Raw genomic sequence first — 20,949 nt, forward strand, 5'->3', positions numbered from 1 at the left:
CTGAACTGTAGCTATGTCGGCAGAGATTGGTGTTGGCAATTTTGATAAATACAGTGAGAGAAAATTTGGAAACTCTGATGTTCTTCTTGGAGCATGGGATTTAAACATATTTTGCAATGGCTCAACCCCCTCTTGCCCAAAAAATGGTAAGTAGGCAAATCAAAAAGGAGGAAGGAAGGAACCCATCACTTTACATTACTAAAAGAATTTCGACTTTTTAAAGATTTGTATCTCTTTCTTCTTTGATTTTCTGATCTGTTTAGGTATTACCGATTATACCTTCTTTAAGGATGTGAACTGAATTCAGAGGGGGCAAGAGCTTTCAGAAGGAAGGTTGCAATGTGAGCTGGCTGCAAAGCCTGCAGTAGTGCACAAGCCACCTGACGTCGAATCCCAGGCACTGAGAGTCCTACCAGGAAGCATAAAGGATTTGACCAGTTAGGAGCTCAGCTCAAATCTCTGCAGGAAGGTCCTGAGAACTGAGAAGGGTCCCATCAGCCTAGACCTCACTGCTCAAAGGGGTATCCACAGACCAGCATCATTGGCATCACCTGGGAGCTTGTTAGAACTGCAGAGTCCTGGGTCCCACTCCAGAATTCCTGAGTCAGAATGAGTGTTTTAAGGAGATCTCTAGGTAATTCATTAAAATTTGAGAAGCCCAAGATTAGAGACCTTATGCCACGGAAATTAACAAATGATTGGGAGAAGGGATGAAGTATGCTAGTTAAGACTAAAATATATGCTGTTTCGGTACCTGGATAGTTGACCTTTGCTCAGTTGAGGGGGAAGCTGAAGACACAATACGGGGAACTTGGTTCCTAACACTCTCCGAGTGAGGAAGGGATGCATTATTGTGACCCAGGCCCTTATTGTGCAAATGAAAGCAGACATCCACAGCCATGGTGGTGAGAAGACAGTCATTTCCCAGCAGATGAGCTGACCTAGGGGACGCTTCTAGTACCTCTCAGCTGGGAGCCTGCAGCCCCAACACACTGGGGCGTGGGGGTGGCCAGCGAGATGGAACTGATACGAACATTCCATTCTCTGGATGCCCCAGCCTCCACGCCTCAGCTGTTTTCACTCATTCAGCAAAAAAGAGAGACAGAAAGGAAACAAAAGCCGGCTGTGCAGGGGTGGGTGTTAATTAGTAAAACCTGATATGTCTGTGTATTGGGTCGGCACTAGGACAAGCAGGAGGCCCTCGCCCTGTGTGGTGACTTGTTGTCCATCAGGAGTGAGCCTATCCGAGGTGTCGGGTCCGTGTTCCTACAATGAGCACTCCTCAGCTTCCCGAGTCAGGCAGAACATGCAGATGGGGCCATTTATGGTGCCATGGGGGGTTTTGTGCTCATCTCCTGTGGCTCCAGGGGCCAGTGGGAACACTTCTAAATGTGGGTGTTAACCCATGAAAAGGTGGAAAATGTGCCGGCCTGCAGGCAGGTGATTATTTGCAATGAATGGCGGTATGGCAAAGACTGGGATTTCACTCTCTTGCGTATGTGTGATACAATTGTTATAATTCTTTTTTCATTCTTTTAAAATTGGTAATTGGAGCATATGGCTAAAAGTCAACTATTTTTAAAGTAATGGAAATTTAGCAGTTCAGCATGTTGAAGCATGCTGTTTGGTTGTTTTAGAAGAATGTTTTTCTTAGATGTCATCAGTTTACCACACCATCCCTCGACTGGGAAATGGGGCTAAGATTTTAATAAATTAGCCAACCAAGAAACCCGACTTACCTTTGAAATCAGATGGGTGTCATCTTATTTGTGCAGTGCAGTCTCCCTGGAAGGACTATTAGAAGACCTCAGTTCTCTGTTTTGAGAAGTCTAGGCTTGATTTTTTCAGCTGGTAAAAAATGTGCAGGTAGTGGCCTGAAGCCAAGTGTGACGATTTGGAACCACAGCTGGTAAGCTGTGTGAAGTCTTCCCTTAAGCAGATGTGAGTTCAGTTGGCCTAGCAGTAATCACAAGGGCTACCACAAGAGCTGTCATCCCATTTAACTAGCTATTTACAATAATGTACGAGGTGGGCAATTCATCCCCCTTCTTCAGAGAGGAAACGAAGGCTCTGTGAGGCCAGGCCCTGTGGAAGGTCCAGCAAGAGGCACAGCCTGGGTGTGGATCTGATCTGGCTGACTTCAGAGCCTTTGCTGTTTCCTCTAAACAGATAGAGAAGCATTTTTAGAAGTATAAATGAGAATTCCATTCTTGAGGCGATTTATGTCTGTGTTACTCAGGATGGGACATGTGTCTGTGTGCTGGGTGGGCAAGGAGGAGAGTGCTTGGCAAAGTCACATGATAAAAGTGACACCACTTCCTGGAATACCAAGAACACAGTATCCTTAATGTAAAAAGAGACATAGTAGAATGAAAAATGCTATGGTGTTGGATGCAAAATTTAGATTCATTTATAATGGAAAAATCCAAGCCTTGAAAGCGGTTCTTTGCAGTCCCTTGGATGTCTCTCATAACCCCACACTGGACTCCTTTGCCTTAGGGTTGCTGGAGTGGAAAAGTTGGGGAAGCACTCGTGTAGTTGCAAGTCCTGGGCCATCTGGGCCTTTTCCACTCTCCCAGCTATATGTGGTGAAAAGGAATTGCTTAACTATGTAAACCGGCGTGGGAGAGTTGGCGCTATGCTCTGTTTGTACAGCTGCTCCTGGGGCTCCGGCTCCGCTATCTTTCATGGCCCAGAAGTACCCATGAAAAGACAAAGGAAGGGTTTCTAGAGGCTGGAGGAGGTGAGAACTTGGCCGAGGAGGTGGGTTGTTCTCTGAGTTCCTGAGACCATTGATGGTCAGTCTTTTAAAAGAAAATGTATATTTATATTAAAAAATTGTAATACATGTTGAATTTCCATGGTTCAAAATTTAAAAATTACCAGAGGGTTTGCAATTGAAAACTTTCTTCTGCTGTTTTCCACATAGCCCCAGTTTCCTTCCTCATAGCCAGTCATTGTTACCAGTTTCTTGTGTAGCTAAGTAAATACATCTTTATCCCTCCTTACCTTTTTTTATACGCACAGAAGCATGCCATGTCTACTAATCTGTCTCTTGCTTTTTCCTCACTTTCTTGTTCTTTTTTTCTCCCAGCTGCACAAGATACCATTGACCTGATGTAATTTATTTAACTAGTACCTAATTGGCCTTTAGTAGTATGCAATCTTTTGCTATTAAATTGCTGCAATGAATAATCTCATGTATATGTCATTTTGCACACACGTGGGATAAAATGAGAGACGATAAGTTTCCGGTTCAAAGGAAATGTACATTGTCATTTTGATAGATACTACCAAATTGCCGTCCAGGAGCCTCATACCAGTTTCTAGCCCCACCAACAGTCGATGAGAACACGTTTCCTCACATTACACACACTGTGTTATCAAACCTTTTGACGTGGCTGCCTCAGAGCTGAAAAAATAATCTTGGTGTAATTTTTAGTGATGATCCAACCTTGAAAAATGATAGAAAATGGCACAGTTTTGTTACTTTTGCCTTCGTGGTGATGAATCTGATGTGGTGTTTCCAACTTTTTGGAGTGGCAGAGGAATCGACTACCTGTACAAGTGAATAATAGTTAAAATATTGAAATGCAAATCCATATAATTCTTTTAAAACCAGACATCACATAGGTGATATGATATAGCCAAATGAATTATTAAAAACTGTGTGCTTTTTGGTTTTATTTATGATGGTGCTTCCTCTCTAATATTGTTATGACATAGAGGACTTGGGATCAGAGAATCGTAGAAACATAACACCAGCAACTTCAATGACTTCAGCAGTACTTGTCCCCAGGGACCGTCGACCTGAGTTGCTCTTTACCAGCTCTGTCTTGGTGCAGTTCTGCTGCCTTTGCCACATCCATGAGACACAAAGTCTCGTCTGGAAAAGATGATACATAGATGCAAGCATCAGAGCACTTCAGAGCTGGGAGAACTTTGAAGGTCCTCTCCGCCATGTTTTTTTTCTTCACTGGGAAGTCATGGAGAAGAACTTACATGTAGTACTTGCCTTGAACAGAAGGATAGGATTTTTATTTTAGGTTCCATGACTACTGCAGGTGAATTAGGTATGGTTTCAGGAAAGGAAAGTTTCTTCTGTGGGCTTGATATAGTGAGCTGGGTGTGTGGGGGTGCGGAAGCATGAAAATGGGAGAGGACTTTTCGGAAGATTTGCTAACACAGGCTCATGTTAAATTATTTGTAAACATAATGTGAAGACATAGAGAAAAACATAGTATCACTTTACAAATAATAATAAAAAAGGACTAAGTGTCTCAATACACACAAGGTCTGCTAGAGTCATACTCAGGCCATGCCACTGAAAGTTAGGATTGGAATAAATCCCTGCCAGCCATAAGCTGAGTGAAGAACTTGCATGCCAAGTTCTAAACATCACAGTTCAGTCCAGGTTCCCTTATCTAACATGCTAAGGTGCTAGTTAGGCCCCAATCCAGGTTAAACCAGGTCTGTTATTCAGTATTCTCATTCTTCCTGAGATTTCTGGGTGAATGAAAGGGTGCTGACCACACATGGAAGTGTTCTTTGCTTTACTGAAAGCTTTGGGCAGATGGTCTTGGGCCTCTTCTTCCCCTCTCTAACATCTCAGCAAACCTCCAGACCACTGGGGTAAATGCATCATCTCTCTCCACCATCCCTACTCCAGCCCCAGGTTTCCCTTAACTTTTGTTTACCTTTTTTTTTTTTTAAATAGCTATATTAAGATATAATTCATATAGCATGTAATTCATATACTTCAGCTATTGAAAGTATACAATTCAGTGGTATTAGTATGTTCACACAGTTGTATAACCATCACCACAGTCAATGTTAGAACATTTTTGTCACCCCTAAGAAGAAATTCTATCCCCATTAGCAGTCACTCCTGGCCCTTCCCCCATATCCCTCCCTGTAGCAGCACTGGGCTATCACTAATCTGTTTTCTGTCTCCGTAGATTTACTATTCCAGACTTTCATATAAATGTTAATATGGGTTTGTGTGTGTGTGTGTGATTGGCTTCTTTAGGATAATATTTTCAAAGTTCATCCATGTTGTGGTGTGTATCAGTATTTCATTCCTTTGAATGGCCAAATAATATTCCATTGTATGGATATGCCACATTTTGTTTACCCATTCACTGTTTGATGGACATTTAGATTGCTTCCACTTATTGGAGACTGTGAATAATGCTGCTATAAACATTCATGTACAAGTTTTTATGTGGATATATGTTTTTTTCTTTTTCTTTTTCTTTTCTTTTTTTTTTTTTTTGAGATGGAGTCTCACTCTTGTCACCCAGGCTGGAGTGCAATGGCGTGATCTTGGCTCACTGCAACCTCTGCCTCCTGGGTTCAAGTGAGTCTCCTGCCTCAGCCTCCCAAGTAGCTGGGATTACAGGCACCCACTACCACGCCTGGCTGTTTTTTTGTATTTTTGATAGAGACAGGGTTTCACCATATTGGCCAGGCTGGTCTCAAACTCCTGACCTCAGGTAATCTGTCCGCCTCCCAAAGTGCTGGGATTATAGGTGTGAGCCACTGTGCCTGGTCCTTTGTTTTTATTTCTCTTAGCTATATACCAAGGAGTAAAATTGCCAGGTCGTACCGTAACTCTGTGTAACATTTTGAGAAACTGGCAAACTGTTTTCTAAAGTAGCTGCACCATTTTACATTCCTACTAGCAATGTGTAAGGGGTCTAATTCCTCTAAATTCTCCCCAATACTTGTTATTATCTGTCTTTTTTGTTGTAGCTAGCCTAGTGGATGTGGAGTGGTATTGCATTATGGTTTTAATTTGTATTTCCCTAATGATTAATGACGTTGAATATGTTTTCATATGCTTATTGGATTTTGTATATTGTTCAGATCCTTTCCCCATTATTTATTTTTTTTTTTATGAGATGGAGTCTTGCTCTGTCACCGAAGCTGGAGTGCAATGGTCCCATCTCGGCTCACTGCAACCTCTGCCTCCGGAGTTCAAGCAGTTCTCTTGCCTCAGCATCCCAAATAGCTAGGATTACAGGTGTGCACCACCACGCCTGGCTGATTTTTGTATTTTAGTAGAAATGGGGTTTTATCATGTTGGCCAGGCTGGTCTTGAACTTCTGACCACAAATGATCCGCCCACCTGGGCCTCTTGAAGTGCAGAGATTATGGGCATGACCCACCGCGCCTGGCCTCCATTTTTAAAATGGGGTTTTAAATCTTTTTATTACTGAGTTAAAGAATCATTTATATATTCTGGATATGAGTCCTTTATTAGATATAAGACTTGTGTTTCCTCTCATTCTGACAGTTGTCTTTTGACTTTCTTAGTGGCATCATTTGCAGCACAAAACTTTTAAATTTTGAAGAAGCTTAATTTATCTGTTCGTTCTTTGTCACTTGTACTTTTGGTGTTGTAGCTAAGTAGCCTTTGCCTCCAAGGGCACAAATATTTGTTCCTGTATTTAAAGAGTTTTATAGTTTTAGATTCTACATTTGGGCCTATGATCCATTTTGAGTTAATTTTTGCATATGGTATGAGGAAGAGGTCTAACTTCATTCTTTTTCATGTGGATATCCAGTTGTCATGGCACCATTTGTCAAACGCTATTCTTTCCCCCATTGAATTGTCTTGGCACCCTTGTTGAAAAGCAGTTGGCTATAAATGTAGGGGTTTATCTCTGAACTCCCAATTCTGTTTCATTGATTTCTATGCCTACCCTCATGCCAGTACTGCCCTGTCTTGATAACTGTAACTTTGTCTCATATGTTAATGGGAGAGTTTGGGCAGAAATGGGCAACTTAGACTTTTTCTTTCCCTGGTCTGACCAGTTACTGGATTCTTTAGATCCTTCCTTAAGTTTTCAACCACACTTTATTTCTTCTCTGTATATCTTTGTGACATGTCCCCTTGCTGGTTTCGTTAGGAGATGATATCCTGATAGACCTGAGAAATCCCAGCTGTCTGACACCTTAGTTTTCTCCTAGCAATGCCAGCTAACTTCATTCTAACTCAGTTGCTTGGCTCTGATAGGCTTTCTCTGTTGTATAGAGTTAAACATTTGGGCCATGAAACGATGCTCTGGTTCCTGAAACTCTCTAACTGGTTAGGTTCAGGATAGTAAGCTTACTGTACTATTAAGAGATGTAAAGATCTTTCCAAAAGATCCAAAGGCTATACTAGTGAGCAATTCTAGCAGATACTTCTCCCACGTGGGCTGTGATACAGACTTTCAAAGCCTAACCTTGTCCTCCCTGGGCCTTTCTTTTATTGCAGGTGTCTGTAGCATTGTGTTGTAGGCATAAGATTTGCTGATATTGGCATCTTTGTAGTAGTGGAGAAATGGAGGTCAGGCAAGAGATCTGCCTGCAGAGGTGGAACTCTGGACAGAACAAGTGTTAACTCACTTTTTTAACATCACTTCAAATTGCTAAACCGAAGAATACAAAGCCCCTGTGACCTCTGGAATCAGCAATAACCACCCTGAGACTGTCATTCCTTTCTGTGGTGAATTGTGTGCAGCACACCTAGAACTTATACTATGAACTGTATCCTAATTTAAGCTAATTTAAATTTCTCTTTTCTACTGGACATGAAAAACCCTGTACTCCAAAGCTGCCCTTCCTCAAGAGCTTCTATTAAAAAGCCTGGGCCAGGCGCGGTGGCTCACGCCTGTCATCCCAGCACTTTGGGAGGCCGAGGCGGGTGGATCATGAGGTCAGGAGATCGCGACCATCCTGATTAACATAGTGAAACCCTGTCTCTACTAAAAATACAAAAAATTAGCCGGGCGTGGTGGCGGGTGCCTGTAGTCCCAGCTACTTGGGAGCCTGAGGCAGGAGAATGACGTGCCCGGGAGGCGGAGCTTGCAGTGGGCTGAGATCGCGCCATTGCACTCCAGCCTGGGCGACAGAGCGAGACTCCGTCTAGAAAAAAAGACCCTGCCCATGCAAATGGGGCAGGGAAGTGGGCATGTCAGAAAGCGAGGGTTATGAAGACAGATTCTGGATTCAGTCTGCCTGAATGTAATTCCTCCTAAGTGATCTTGGACAAGTTACTTAAACTATCCAAGTGTCAGTTTCCTCATATTTAAGATGGTGATAAGAATAGCACTCACCTTCTGGAATTGGTAAAAGGTTGAAATCCCATGTAAGGATCCTAACACGGGCAAGGGTTGGCAAACTTTTTCTTTCTAAAAAGAGCCAGAGAGTCAACATTTTAGGCTTTGTGACACCATAGGCTTTGGGGTTTCGGTTGCAGCCACTTGGCCCTGCTGTTGTAGCTTGAAAGCAGCCACAATGTGCAAATGGATGGGTGTGGCTATGTTCCAATAACACTGCACTTTTCAAAACAGGTGGAGGGCTGGGTTTGACCTGTAGGCTGCCGTTTGCTGACCCCTGGCTCAGCACAGGGCCTGGCTGAGTGGGCACAATGGGTTTTTCATAAATGCCAGCCATTCTCTCAGCTTGGGGACAGCTCCTTGACACCGGTCTCCTTGGTCATTTGCTCTGTGTTTTTAACAGAATGTTGAGGTCTTGGCCAGCAGGAGCAACACTTCAGAGCAAGACCAGGCAGGGACCGAAATGCGCGTGAAGCTTCTGCAGGAAGAGAATGAGAAGCTGCAGGGAAGGAGCGAAGAGCTGGAGCAGAGAGTTGCTCAGCTTCAAAGGCAGATCGAGGACCTGAAAGGCGATGAAGCCAAGGCGAAGGAAACGCTGAAGAAGTACGAGGTGAGGCTCGCTGGGCCCAGGCCCAGCTTTGGCAGCTGCTGCTCCTTCTTTCCTGTGTAATTGATTTCAAAAGTGGGGAAGGGATTTATTGTCATAATTTAGTTGGAAAGGTCAAGACACTAGTGAATACAACCTCTCTGCAAGCCATTTCTTTGTTACCCCCCGGAGTGGCATGACAGGGAGGCCTGGGAACAGGGAGGGTGAGGTCAGGTGGGGACACAGGTCTAGGCACAGGAATCCTCATGCACCCAGATACCAGACACATCCAGCCTTCCATGGCTTCGCACAGGCCTCTACCTGAAAAGGCTGTCTTAACACCACCATTAGACTGATTCTCACTCAAGACTATGTATTCTTTTTTAACTCATAGTTGATGTTTTTGAAGTGACACTGATTTGAACAAGCCAGTGACCTAGTTGGCCAGAGCTCTAGAGTGGGAAGCTGGGAGTGAGAGATGACATACTCTCAGCAGTAGGAAGAGGCAGCTGACAATGAAGGAGGAGATACACGTGGTCACTGCCTTAGTCTGTCCTGTGCTGCTGTCATGGAATACCACATTGGGGTAATTAAGGAAAAATAGAAATGGATTTCTCACAATTCTGGAGCTGGGGAGGCTAATATTAAGATACCAGCCTCTAGCGAGGGCTGTCCTTCTGTGTCGCAGTGTGAATGGCATCACATGGCAGAAGGGCAGAGGTGGAGTGGGGAACTGACTGGCCAAAGGGGGCTACACTTGTCCATTGACTGGCAACCTACTTGTGTGATGACAGCTTGAGCCCATTCAGAAGGGCAGAGCCCTCATGGCCTCATCACCCCGTAAAGGTTCTACCTTTTCAGACTATTACAATGGTAATTAAACCTCCAACATATACATATGCTTTTTGGGGGACGCATTCAAACCATAGCAGTCATCCGTCAGGACCACCTGGATACCTTTTATAAAACTGTGTGTGGGGGGTCCATTCAATACCTGCTGTTTTCAGATCTCCAAGAATAAAACCGGATATTTGTATTTAAAAAAAAAAAAAAAATTACCCCAGCTGGGCATGGTGGCTCATGCCTGTAATTCCAGCTACTTGGGAGGCTGAGAGGTGGGAGGGATCACTTGAGCCCAGGAGTTCATGACCAGCCTGAGCAATATAGTGAGACCTTGTCTCTAAAAAAAAAAAAAAAAAAAAAAAATCACTCGAGATAATGTGGATGTTCATACCTGGCTAAGAACTGGAACTGCAGACAGGCACACACATCCAAGAACACGGCTGTCGTGTGCCGCCTTGGGTCCGTGACAGGCGCGTTGTGACTGTAGCCACTGCCACGTCATGGGTGTCTTTGGTGTTCATTTAATTCCACTGAGTCAGTTTCATAGGTACAGCATACATCTAAGTGCACACTGACCCAGTGTTTCATTGTAGGGAGAAATACGACAATTAGAGGAGGCCCTTGTGCATGCCAGAAGGGAAGAAAAAGAAGCTGTGTCAGCCAGGAGGGCCCTAGAGAATGAACTGGAGGCTGCTCAGGTAAACACCTAGGGCTGTTGTCGTTACTCCCTCAAGAAGAATGCACAGAGACGCAATACCGGAGGGGCGTGTGGAGACTGTCCTTGGCCCTTTCTTTCCAGGTAGCTCCCTTTCGCCCATAATAACCACTCAGTCATTTGAAGTATCTGTCTAGACCAGCAGTTCCCAACTAGGGGGTTTTGGTAATGCCTGAAGACAGTTTTGTTGTCACAACTGGGGAGATGCTACCGGCGTCTCGTGGGTGGAAAACAGGGATAGGGATGCTGTTAAATATCCTACGAAGCACAGGACAGCACCCACTACAAAGAACGATCGGGTCCCAAATGTCAGTAATGCCAAGGCGCTTGGACTCAGGAAGGGGAACATCACACACCGGGGCCTATCATGGGGAGGGGGGAGGGGGAAGGGATTGCACTGGGAGTTATACCTGATATAAATGACGAGTTGATGGGTGCAGCACACCAACATGGCACAAGTATACATATGTAACAAACCTGCACGTTATGCACATGTACCCTAGAACTTAAAGTATAATAATAATAAAAAAAAAGTAATGCCAAGGCGGAGAGAGCTCGGTTTAGACGTTAAAGAGCTTGACAGCTTTCCAAAGATAAAATATGAATTGTGTGAGAAGGCTGGCAGGACTGGCCCCCGAGGCGGTGTGGAGTCTGCTTTCCAGCAGAAGCCAATTTCCCTTCCCTTCTGGGCAAATGCGCTCTATAGAGCACAGTCCTGCAGGATGGCAATTCTGAGAGGCAGGCGGAGGTCACTTCCTTGAAACTGGATAGCTCTCGCTATTCCAAATCAGTAAGTTCTTAGAAAATTAGATTTTCCCATTTGAAGTACATTCTGAAGACAGGCCTGTACTGCAGTTCTGATTGACTTTGCACGGTGACCTCAGGGTGATGGAGGTGTGTCCTCCTCCTATTGGCTCTCGGGATGCTGCTTAAGTCTCTCAGGTGGGTTTCTGAGGAGGTGGAAGCCAGTGTTTTTGAGAGTTGTCTAAGAGGAAGGCTGTTAAAGTTTTCCATGCAGGACCCACTTGTAGTCAGGGATAGGTGAAGCGGGGGCATTAAAAGTGTTAAGAGCCGAGTCAGGTTCAGGTTTGTAAATGCCTAGTTGCAGCTTTCCTGAAGAGTATTCAGCTTCATCTCCTAGAGTATAGAGGAGAGGAAGGATCCCCACAGGTCAGCCTAGCTTGGGGACTCTCCCCCACAATCAGAAGTCTGTGCCTTCTCCTCCTCTTGGGACAAAACTCCTGTTTGCCTATAGTAAAGTCCCAATTTTTTCCCTGAGTTCAATGTCTGACTGCCTTCACTTTGGATTTTTTTTATTTCTTTAAATCTAGATCTTCATTACAAAATCTTGTGGGGTTGATGTTGTGTGGATGGCACTTGTGCTGTGCTGCTGTTTAAAGCTTAGGTTGGTTCCTGTTACCCAACCCAGCTGCCAGAGTGTGGGGTTTAAATCTGTGGGCTGGTTGGGGGGCAGGAAGAAAGGAAACACATTTGTGCTCTATAGGGATAAACATCTGTACCTTCATGGTATGTCCACACCAAGTCCCAGCTGCAGCTACGGGTCTCTCAGAACTTTTCCTTTGGTCAAATAGGAACTTTTCACACATACGGAAGTCGTTCCCCAGTTGGGAAACTGCGCTCAGAGTGAATTTAGTGCTCAGAACAGATGATGGCTTTGGGGCCTGAAGATGTTAATGTAATCCCCACCCAACCCCACCTCTGGATCTGTAGCCTTGCCTTGGAAATTACCCCTGACATGTTACTTTTGTTGAGGCTTGTTTTCCCAGTGGTGTGGGGATGGTGAGAGTGCTTCATGCAGTGTGTGGCTGTGTTAGCCACTGGCAGTGCAGCTGGCGAGAATTAAAAATGGGCCTGACAGTTGCAGTGTCTTTAGCTGAATTATCTGGTCTTAAAAGCAATGCCATGAAAAAAGCACCATCACTGTAAAATACTTTGTTTCCTTTAAAATTGGAAACCAGATAGTCAGCTCCTTTTGTTTGGTTGCTCTTTCTGTGTACCTCTTGTCCTTGAAGCTGGCAGCCCAAAGGGACCTTAGCCCTTGAGGAAAGAAAAAGGTAACTGGTATTTTTCTCAGTCTTTGTGCTATTAGTCTATTGCATCTTCATGTATGATAAATAGATTTCTTTACATAGTAGCTGAAGACCCTGGTAAATTTATGTCTGATTTACCATGACTCAGTTAAAAAGTAGCAGAGGGTCATAAAGATGCCATTCTTGGGTTGCTCAGTGCCCTACCGCTTGCTTCAGGACTGTGTTGCTATCTAGGGCTACTGGAACTGCACTTAAGGCAAGGCATCTATGATTCTACGTAAAAGTGCCTTCTGCAGATGGGGAAATAAAGAAACCTTTGCTGGAGAAACCACAGTTCTTTCCTTCAGGAAGGGATAACAGTGCTTACGTTATTCCTAGGGCTTTCCCTCCCACCCCATTGGACTTTTGAGTATTGAGACAACGAAGGAAAAAGGGCCCAAGGCTTCTGTCTGTTGCTTCCCACAGACACTGAGTGGCAGGGACTCCACGAAGACCAGCTTCCTTCTGGTTAAGCTGCCCATTCCTTGACACCTGTAGGCTTACCTGCTACTTGGTTGTTGTTAATATGAGCTAATTAGGACCTCAGTCATAGGGTAAAAGTCTGCGTCAGTTTATAGATAATGGTCCCCAAGCTCAAGGACGCTCACCCTATGTCTACCAATGTTGTGTCTCGGATTCCCCAATCTGATATATTTTCCCTAAATTTTCATCTCATTATTCATTGATGAGCTTGTATTGCTGGCCTTGGAAATAGAGTCGCTGTGGCTACAGAGCATTTCACTCCTGACACTGTGCACGTGAACGGTCAGAGGAATGCAAAGTTGCTAAGTTTGCTTCTTTTCATGTGAATTTGGGACATTTTCTCAGCAGTGACTTATTGGAACATATTTCTTGAATTACGGAGGAGGCAGACTGTTGTTCTAAACAGTGTTTCTAAACCTCAATACATATTAGAATTATCTGGGGAGCTTTCAAATGCAAATGATTGTGAACTCCATGCTAAGAAAAATTGTGATTCCATCAGAAAAAGCTAGAATCTACATTTTAAGTATGGGCATCCCATCCTTGCTTGGTGATTCTAACATAAGAAGCCTTGGGATCGCTTTTGGGGATAGGCATTCATTTTTAACAGCTAAGTGTTTATCATATGCCTAATGGTGAACATACCCAGATAGACAGAAAATCTCTCCCTTGCCTTTATAGAGTTTACTACCTTGCAAGAGGCAAGCCTACAAGAAATAATTTAAAAATAATGTAGCAAATCTGTTCTTTTAGGCAATGTGTGTGTGTTGGGGTGGGGGTGTTGGCAGGACCCTAGGCCCAGAGTGGTGAGTCTGTGGTGTCTCTCGTGGTTCAGGAGAAGGAGCCAGGCAGCCCTGCCTGAGCCAAGAGTGGAGCAGAAATGCATGCATGAACCACATGGAGGCTGAGTAGAGCTGGGTTGGCTTGTCTGCTGCCTGGAGCCCTTGGGATTGGGGTCTAAAAGGAGGAGAAAGCGAGGCTGGGGGATTCCTAGGGGGAGGGGGATGAGTTGGATCCTGAAGGTTCTATAGGAAGCCATTGGGGGCCCTCTGTATTTGTTGTTTTCATGAATTGACATTTTTTGGGACACGTGTTTTGAGGGTTTTGTCCCATACCATACTTCACTGGTTCTATAACTCCTCCTCACCCTTTACCCCAACACTGCTAAATCATCGATCAACAGAAACCCCAGGTTTGACTGTGCTTCTGCTGGGTGCCCAGTGGCAGCTGTGCTGGAGCCCACTCCTGCTAATTCCCCCAACACTGAACTTCTGATTACCTTTCTTTTTGCCACCATGTTTTCCCTAACAGCTTTTGTTAATCTTGGTTCTCTTGGCTGCTTCTCAAAGTACAGCCAGCCCAGCAGAGACCAGGGACCGGAAGGCCGCCACAGGTAGTGTTTTAGCCCCATGTCACGTGGTTGGCAGAGCAGATCTGTTCCTATGCTCTGCAAACCAGGAGAGTCCGAAGTGATTTGGAATGTTTTCAAGATCCTGAGTTACTGCCTGTGGCAGCAGCTTGTAAACTGTTAAGCACTGTACAAATATAAACCATTGTTCTTGTGCAGTCACTGCAGGGACACAAGACCGGGTAGGCCCTGAGCTGTTCCTGTAGTGGCCCACAGTCAGCCCTCAGTGCCTGACAACGTCTTTGAGATGATCCAGTCTTTGTTTGAGTCAGGTTGCTCTGTTTCGAGCTGTGCCTTTTCTTCTTATCCTGATACCTATGGCCCTAATGCTTAGCCATTTTAAGAAACCACCATTACTTTCCTATAATATTTTAGGATTTTATTTTGGAATTGCATGTTGTTTACGTAAAGAACATAAGTCTGTGTGACTTTGTGAGATGAGAGCCTCAGGGGAACTAAGGGGAGTATTGCACTCAAGATGGTTGTATTTTATGGTAGGCACTAGTATTTGGTGCTGATTCAATAAATAACCACCTACCTGACTAGTATTTTATCCGACTAGTGTCTCTTCCATTTAACACCTTCTATTCATCAAGTTCATCAACCTGTGCGTTTCCAAATTCCTTTTTGCCTGTGTCTGAGTCCAATTCGTGGATTCTGTTGATGACAACTGCCTTTACCCAAGTGGACCTTTGTTCTGTGGGGTAGTGTTCTCTTTGTGATTCATTTTTAGTTATTCTAACTGTAAGAACCATCTGCACAGCACAGTAAATAGTGGAATATTAGGTGTGATGCTGCGTGTCACAGGACATAAATTGCCAAGTAGGTTTAGGTTGTTGTAATATACAACTTGACCTCGATTTTCAAGCATGAACATTCAGGTTTTCAGACACTATCCTGAATGCCCACCACCAGCAGCCTTGGCCATGTATTCCTATAGCACATTGTTTGTCTGCCCCTTCATTCCTGTGGATGTTTTTGGGTAAGTCAGCTTTCCTTTTTGGTCCCTGAATTGCAGAACCAACAATGTCCTTCTATCTCTGTGACGGCTTTATTTTGATCTTCTTCCTCATCACGGATTTAACAGATCTGATTGCTTTGCAGTGTGACTGTGAAGTTCCCTGTGATACCCGTTCCTGTGGCTACCTGGTTGGTAGATGACAGCACTGTCCTTTCCCTGCCATTTGCAGAGAAATCTGAGTCGGACCACCCAGGAGCAGGAGCAGTTGTCTGAGAAGCTCAAAGAGGAGAGTGAGCAGAAGGAGCAGCTAAGAAGGTTGAAGAATGAGATGGAGAATGAGCGGTGGCACCTGGGCAAGACCATTGAGAAACTGCAGAAGGAGGTGAGGGGCTGGAGGAGGAAAGAGGATGTAGGGCCAGATGCCTTTGTTGGACCCAGTCCCCTCTGAGGGTCTGGTGAAAGCCTGGGAAACCTGCAGTAGGTCTAGGCCCAAAAGCATCAGGGATTTGCAGATCGCCAGAGGCAGCTCTTTGGATTTGTTGAAGAGATACAGAGAAACTGGTCTAGAAAACATGAATGCCAGTACTCTCTGGATTCTGGGCACCAGAATCACCTCTTAACAGTCAGTAGAAGTAGCCTGTGTGTCAGTGCATATGGAACCAATGTTAACTGGATCAGAATCGATGTCTCTGTGCAGATTCTCTGCATTTGCATCTCTATTACTTGTCCAGGAGTGTGAAAGCAGCTTCAAAGCTCGGTAGCTGCTGCTCTTTCTCCTCCTCTCTGCCCTACCATGCCCAGAAGGGGAAAGGCACAAAGCTGGCAGGCTTTCTGTATTCTGGGAGCTGACACGAGTGTCTGCTGTTTTCTGACGTGTACTATATACCAGACACTTTACTATTTTGTTTCTAACTAGAATTTTACCTATATCTGCTGATAAAGTTTTATCTGTATCTGTGGATACTGATTCTGACAACAACCCTGTAAGGTTTCCAGTGCGGACACGGCCAGGGCCCAGAGAGGTTAACGACGTGTCCCGGTCACGTACTGGTAAGTGGCACAGCAGGCATAGGACCCTGAGGCTGTGTGCCTGGCTCCAAAGGACGTACCTGCTCACTCCTCCATGCTGCTTCCAAGTTACAGGTGCCCACACCTGGCTGGCTCAGGATCAGGCACTGGGCTGTCTTTGAAGGGGCCGTAGAAGAAAGGGAAAAGAGGAGATGTGCTGTGTGTTGAAATGGGACCCAGACCCTGGTCTCAGATAGAGCATCCCAGGGTGGGCTCACTCCCGTGTCACTCCTTCCAGATGGCAGACATTGTTGAGGCCTCCCGTACATCGACCCTGGAGCTCCAGAACCAGCTGGATGAGTACAAGGAGAAAAATCGCAGGGAGCTCGCAGAAATGCAAAGACAGTTGAAGGAGAAAACCCTGGAGGCAGAAAAGTCCCGACTGACAGCCATGAAAATGCAGGATGAGGTAATGTCTGGCCAGATAAGTTCTTCCTTTATCACTTACCAAAGTATCCTTTGCCCTGAAACTCTTCTGTGAGGGACCTGGGGGTAGATTCGTGAGACAGCTTTTATGCTTGACTCTTCATTCTTCACCTTCTGGATGGTTCTGTGGGCAAATGGCATTCTGGAGCACAAAGGACCCACTGATGGACTGTGAGGCTAAATGGACACAGCTTTAACCTGACCATTTTCTTGATGAATCTACAATTTTTTGCCTAAAATGTTTAGCTGCCATTTATGGAACGGCCGTGATGTGCCCAGCTGTGTCCAGATGATTTATTTATATGCTTTCATGTTTTAATTTAATCCTAGAATAGGGATTACAGTAACTGACTGTTTTTTTGGCCATTCATTTATGAAAATACAGACTTTTATTGGGTTGAGGGTGGCAGACAAGAGTTTCACAACAATAATGGTGAATAAAAGAAATCCTCAGGAATTTATGAGTACTGAAATGATTAAAACATTGGTTTTATATTTAAGAAGAATCGAGCAAAGAAACCCAAATGTTAGCTCCCTTCAGGCTTGGCCTCTCAAGAACTGAGAAAAAGAAAGGGGATGTTTTTGATTGTTTTAATGGAAAGCTGGAGGCTTCAAAATGTAATCACAGCCTATGCTGATTTCTAGCTATATCTCTTGCCAGCTGGGTCACCTTGAGCAACTTATCCCAGCTTTCTGAGCATATGTTTCGACCTCTTTAAAAATATACCACATTTTAGTGACTTAATAATTAAATGAGATAATATGTGAGACTGTGTAGCAGCGAGTCTGTACATCTCAGGCACTTCGTAAATATTAATTTCCTTTTCTTTAATTTTAAGGCTTATTGTTTTTCGTGAACAGTGCCAAGAGCACCAAGATTCCACAGGAAAACCTTTTTTTTTCTTTAAAAGCAAACTTTAATTTCTTTGATGATCAAAGAAACGTCACCCATGAGTCAGTGCTAAAACTGTGTAAAAGAACAATAGATATTTATTGCAGACTTCTAGAACACTCTTGAAAGGACCTTGATAACAGATCCCTTTTGGCTCAGGGTTATATGATACAGGACTCCAAGTAAGAACTGAAATTAGCCCACTGACATCACAGTTCTCTTTAGCATTAAAAAAAAAAAAAATCACGTTCATTACTACAGCACGGAGGCAGAAGGATTCAGATATCTGCCAGAACACTAACAAGCACCTGGTCTGATTTGACTTCAAAAGATCACAGTGTCACAATGACCCCTGAAAAGTACTTCCCATTGCATTTTATATAATGATTTTTATGATAGAATCCTTGGGTTGGAAGGAAATGTAGTGATCCTCTAGTTAGATAAGGAAACTGAGGTCCAGAGAGAATAGTTAAGGCCAGATGGAGACCAGTGTTGTTTATAAAAGAGCAGTCATTCCAAAAAAGAAGGATTCCTTGCAAGGAAAATAAAGATGGCCCTTCCTGGATTTTTCTCACTGATGCAGCCCTGTGAGACAGATTCCATGCGAGCAACAGACGTGGACACCTCATCATTCTGCAGGGAATCTACAGTGAGATACCACCCTTGACTAAGATGCTAGAGTGATGGAGTTGTTGAAAACAAAAGTGAATTGACGAGCCAAGGTCACTCTGGATCCTTAAAAAACTCAAGCTCACCTCTGTTCACTGCCCCTCTTCTTGTGTTTTGATTGAGCTGAGTTGAAGATCTTGGTTTCAAACAAAAACAATAACCCAAAAGCGACAGGGGTCCATTCTAAGTGCTGTAATAGTTGCTGCCTTTGCTTTGAGAGAAATAGACATTTTTCACCCATTCTACCTTTTGATAAGCTTGATCTTTAGAGAATTGAGACTTAGTGATTACCATTGTTCAGTTTATTTTCAAAATCCTTTTTAGCAAAGGGTTGATTCCAACTACCTAAAGGTAGCACTAGAAAGTTCAAAAGTTGTTTGCTTACTTATGATTCAGGATACATTGTTCACAGACACCATGCTAGTTATTCTCTTCTGCCGGCTCTTGTCAAGGACTCTGAGTATGACGGGGCCCTTACCAGCTGTTAGGAGGGACCTGCTGGGTGTGGAAGGTGGAGCTGTGCTGAGCAGTGGAGGAGGGCACGCCGGGCATTGGGAAGGGGGACAGGAAGGAAACGCAGGCTGCACATTTGCCTGTCATTTTTTCTGACCCTCATACCCATGTTCTTTTTTGGTATCATCTCATTTGATTCTCATAATAGCTTTAGAAGGCTGGTTTTATAATTATCCCAGTTTTGCGAACAAGGAAACTGAGTCATAGAGCATTTTTTTTGTTTGTTTGTTTTGGTTTTGTTTTTTTAAATGCTCTGGAATATAGCACACCCTCTGTGTCCAGAGAATGTCCCATCACTCTTTATCCATGGGGTGATTTTCATTCTGTGCTTTCATTTACTTTCTGTCATGGTAACCACCAAAACTAGATGCGGGTCTTCATCTGGAGATGTCATCTTCAAGGCGAGGCTGTTCTCAGAAATGCCCGGTGCTGCTGTCAGCCTCCCAGAGAAGAACACATTTCCTCAAGTTTTCTCATGGGTTTTCCGAAGCTGTCCTCAACTACTGCAGCTTTCCAACTCTCCTGTGACAGATACCGCAGAAGGGTGGCATTCTGTAGTGGAGTTCTGTAGTGCCATTTGCTTTCATATACTCTGAAGGAAACAGACCCCCTGGTGTATTCTATTCTTGAGACTGTAACTCTACTCAATACTGGTACCAAGTCCAAGAAGGTAGGACACTTAGAACAAAGCAGACAGCCTAGGGCTTCACCATATCAGCCCACACAGATGTTTAAGGAAGACCTACTGTGTGCTGACCTGCCTGGTCTCCCCAGGGAGCTTCCAGAGTTCAAGACACAGACTGGCCCTTGTGAATCAAGCTGTTTTGTCTGTTGCACTTTATTCAAAGCTATTAGTTGAGTGCCACCTTGTGGATGGAAAAAAGTCAACATTGTAAATTAAGAGCTAATCATTTTCTTCTACAAAGCAGTGGCTTTCCCTAATGTTCCCGTGTATATTGTTAGGTTTTGTGCCAGTAGGTTGCTTTGCGGTCATTAATTCAGTTGTGTGTTCTTTTTTACTGACTTGAAACCTCTTTTGAGGTGACAGTGATACCGGTGGACAATAAATTACCCCCTGGGAAACATGTATTTAGTTAAGGGGCTCTCGAGAATTTTTAACACGACCTAGTAAAACCTGCATTTTGCGTTCAGCCAGGCATGGTGGCTCATGCCTGCAATCCCAGTACTTTGGGAGACCGTGGTGGGCATCACCTGAGGTCAGGAGTTCGAGACCAGCCAGGTCACCATGGTGAAACTCCATCTCTACTAAAAATACAAACATTAGCTCAGTGTGGTGGTAGGCACCTGTAATCCCACCTACTTGGGAGGCTGAGGCAGGAGAATTGTTTGAACCCAGGAGATGGAGGCTACAGTTAGCCAAGATTGTACCACTGCACTCTAGCCTGTGCAACAAAGCAAGACTCTGTCTCACAAAACAAAAACAAAAACAAAACCTATGTCTTGCAACCTAGGAATACATGCATCTGCACAAATATATGAATGTCTAGTACAAAAGATTTGCAAATCAGTATTTGCTAATACTCTGCTATTTTTTCTCTTCTATTTAATTAAAAAATACTGGTCAACATCTACCAAATGGAATTTGTAACCTAATAGGTTGCTGCCTGTAGCTGGAAAACCCCTTCTTTTTACAAAAAGGAAACTGAGGCCCAGAGGGAGGTAGGACTTGTTCAGGGTCTTCTGATCTCCCCTATTATGGGGGGTCCAGCTGATCTTCCTTTTGGTGGAGTCAGCCTGTGCACTATCTGTGGAGGTCTCTCTGCTCTTGATGCACCCCAGGAAACCATTCCAGCTGTCTGTCCTCCTAGATGCGTCTGATGGAGGAAGAGTTACGGGACTACCAGAGAGCTCAGGATGAAGCGCTCACAAAAAGGCAGCTTCTGGAGCAGACGCTGAAGGACCTGGAGTATGAGCTGGAAGCCAAGAGTCACCTCAAAGATGACCGCAGCAGACTGGTCAAGCAGATGGAGGTCTGTGGGCCGCAGAGTGTGAGCCGGGGGGACCTGCGGAGAGTGAGTCTTTGCCACGAGAGAAGCAGCGTCTTTGCTCTCAGCTCAGCCTTTGGGAAGTCTGGGGTTTTTATTCTCTCCCACAGCCGGGTGTAGTGAGGTCATTTCTTGATTGAAGGAAGGGGCCAGTCATTTATAGACTCAGGACATTAGAGTT

The 20,949-nt window shown here is 44.4% G+C and overlaps 1 protein-coding gene across 3 annotated transcripts in view; it reads left to right on the forward strand.

Annotated features, from left to right (window-relative positions):
- The window catches only part of CGNL1 (cingulin like 1), a 177,780-nt gene that overhangs the window by 136,595 nt on the left and 20,236 nt on the right, over positions 1–20,949 (forward strand). The window contains exons 9-13 of one of the 3 annotated variants that reach the window (XM_030931447.1): positions 8,512–8,718; positions 10,131–10,235; positions 15,424–15,576; positions 16,501–16,671; positions 20,592–20,795. In XM_030931447.1, coding sequence (XP_030787307.1) covers positions 8,512–8,718; positions 10,131–10,235; positions 15,424–15,576; positions 16,501–16,671; positions 20,592–20,795 — 840 coding nt within the window. The remainder of the gene's footprint in view (positions 1–8,511; positions 8,719–10,130; positions 10,236–15,423; positions 15,577–16,500; positions 16,672–20,591; positions 20,796–20,949) is intronic. The other 2 variants (XM_010374266.2, XM_030931449.1) reach the window with 2 other exon arrangements.

Source organism: Rhinopithecus roxellana, chromosome 5, assembly GCF_007565055.1.
Source record: "Rhinopithecus roxellana isolate Shanxi Qingling chromosome 5, ASM756505v1, whole genome shotgun sequence".
Taxonomy (NCBI): domain Eukaryota; kingdom Metazoa; phylum Chordata; class Mammalia; order Primates; family Cercopithecidae; genus Rhinopithecus; species Rhinopithecus roxellana.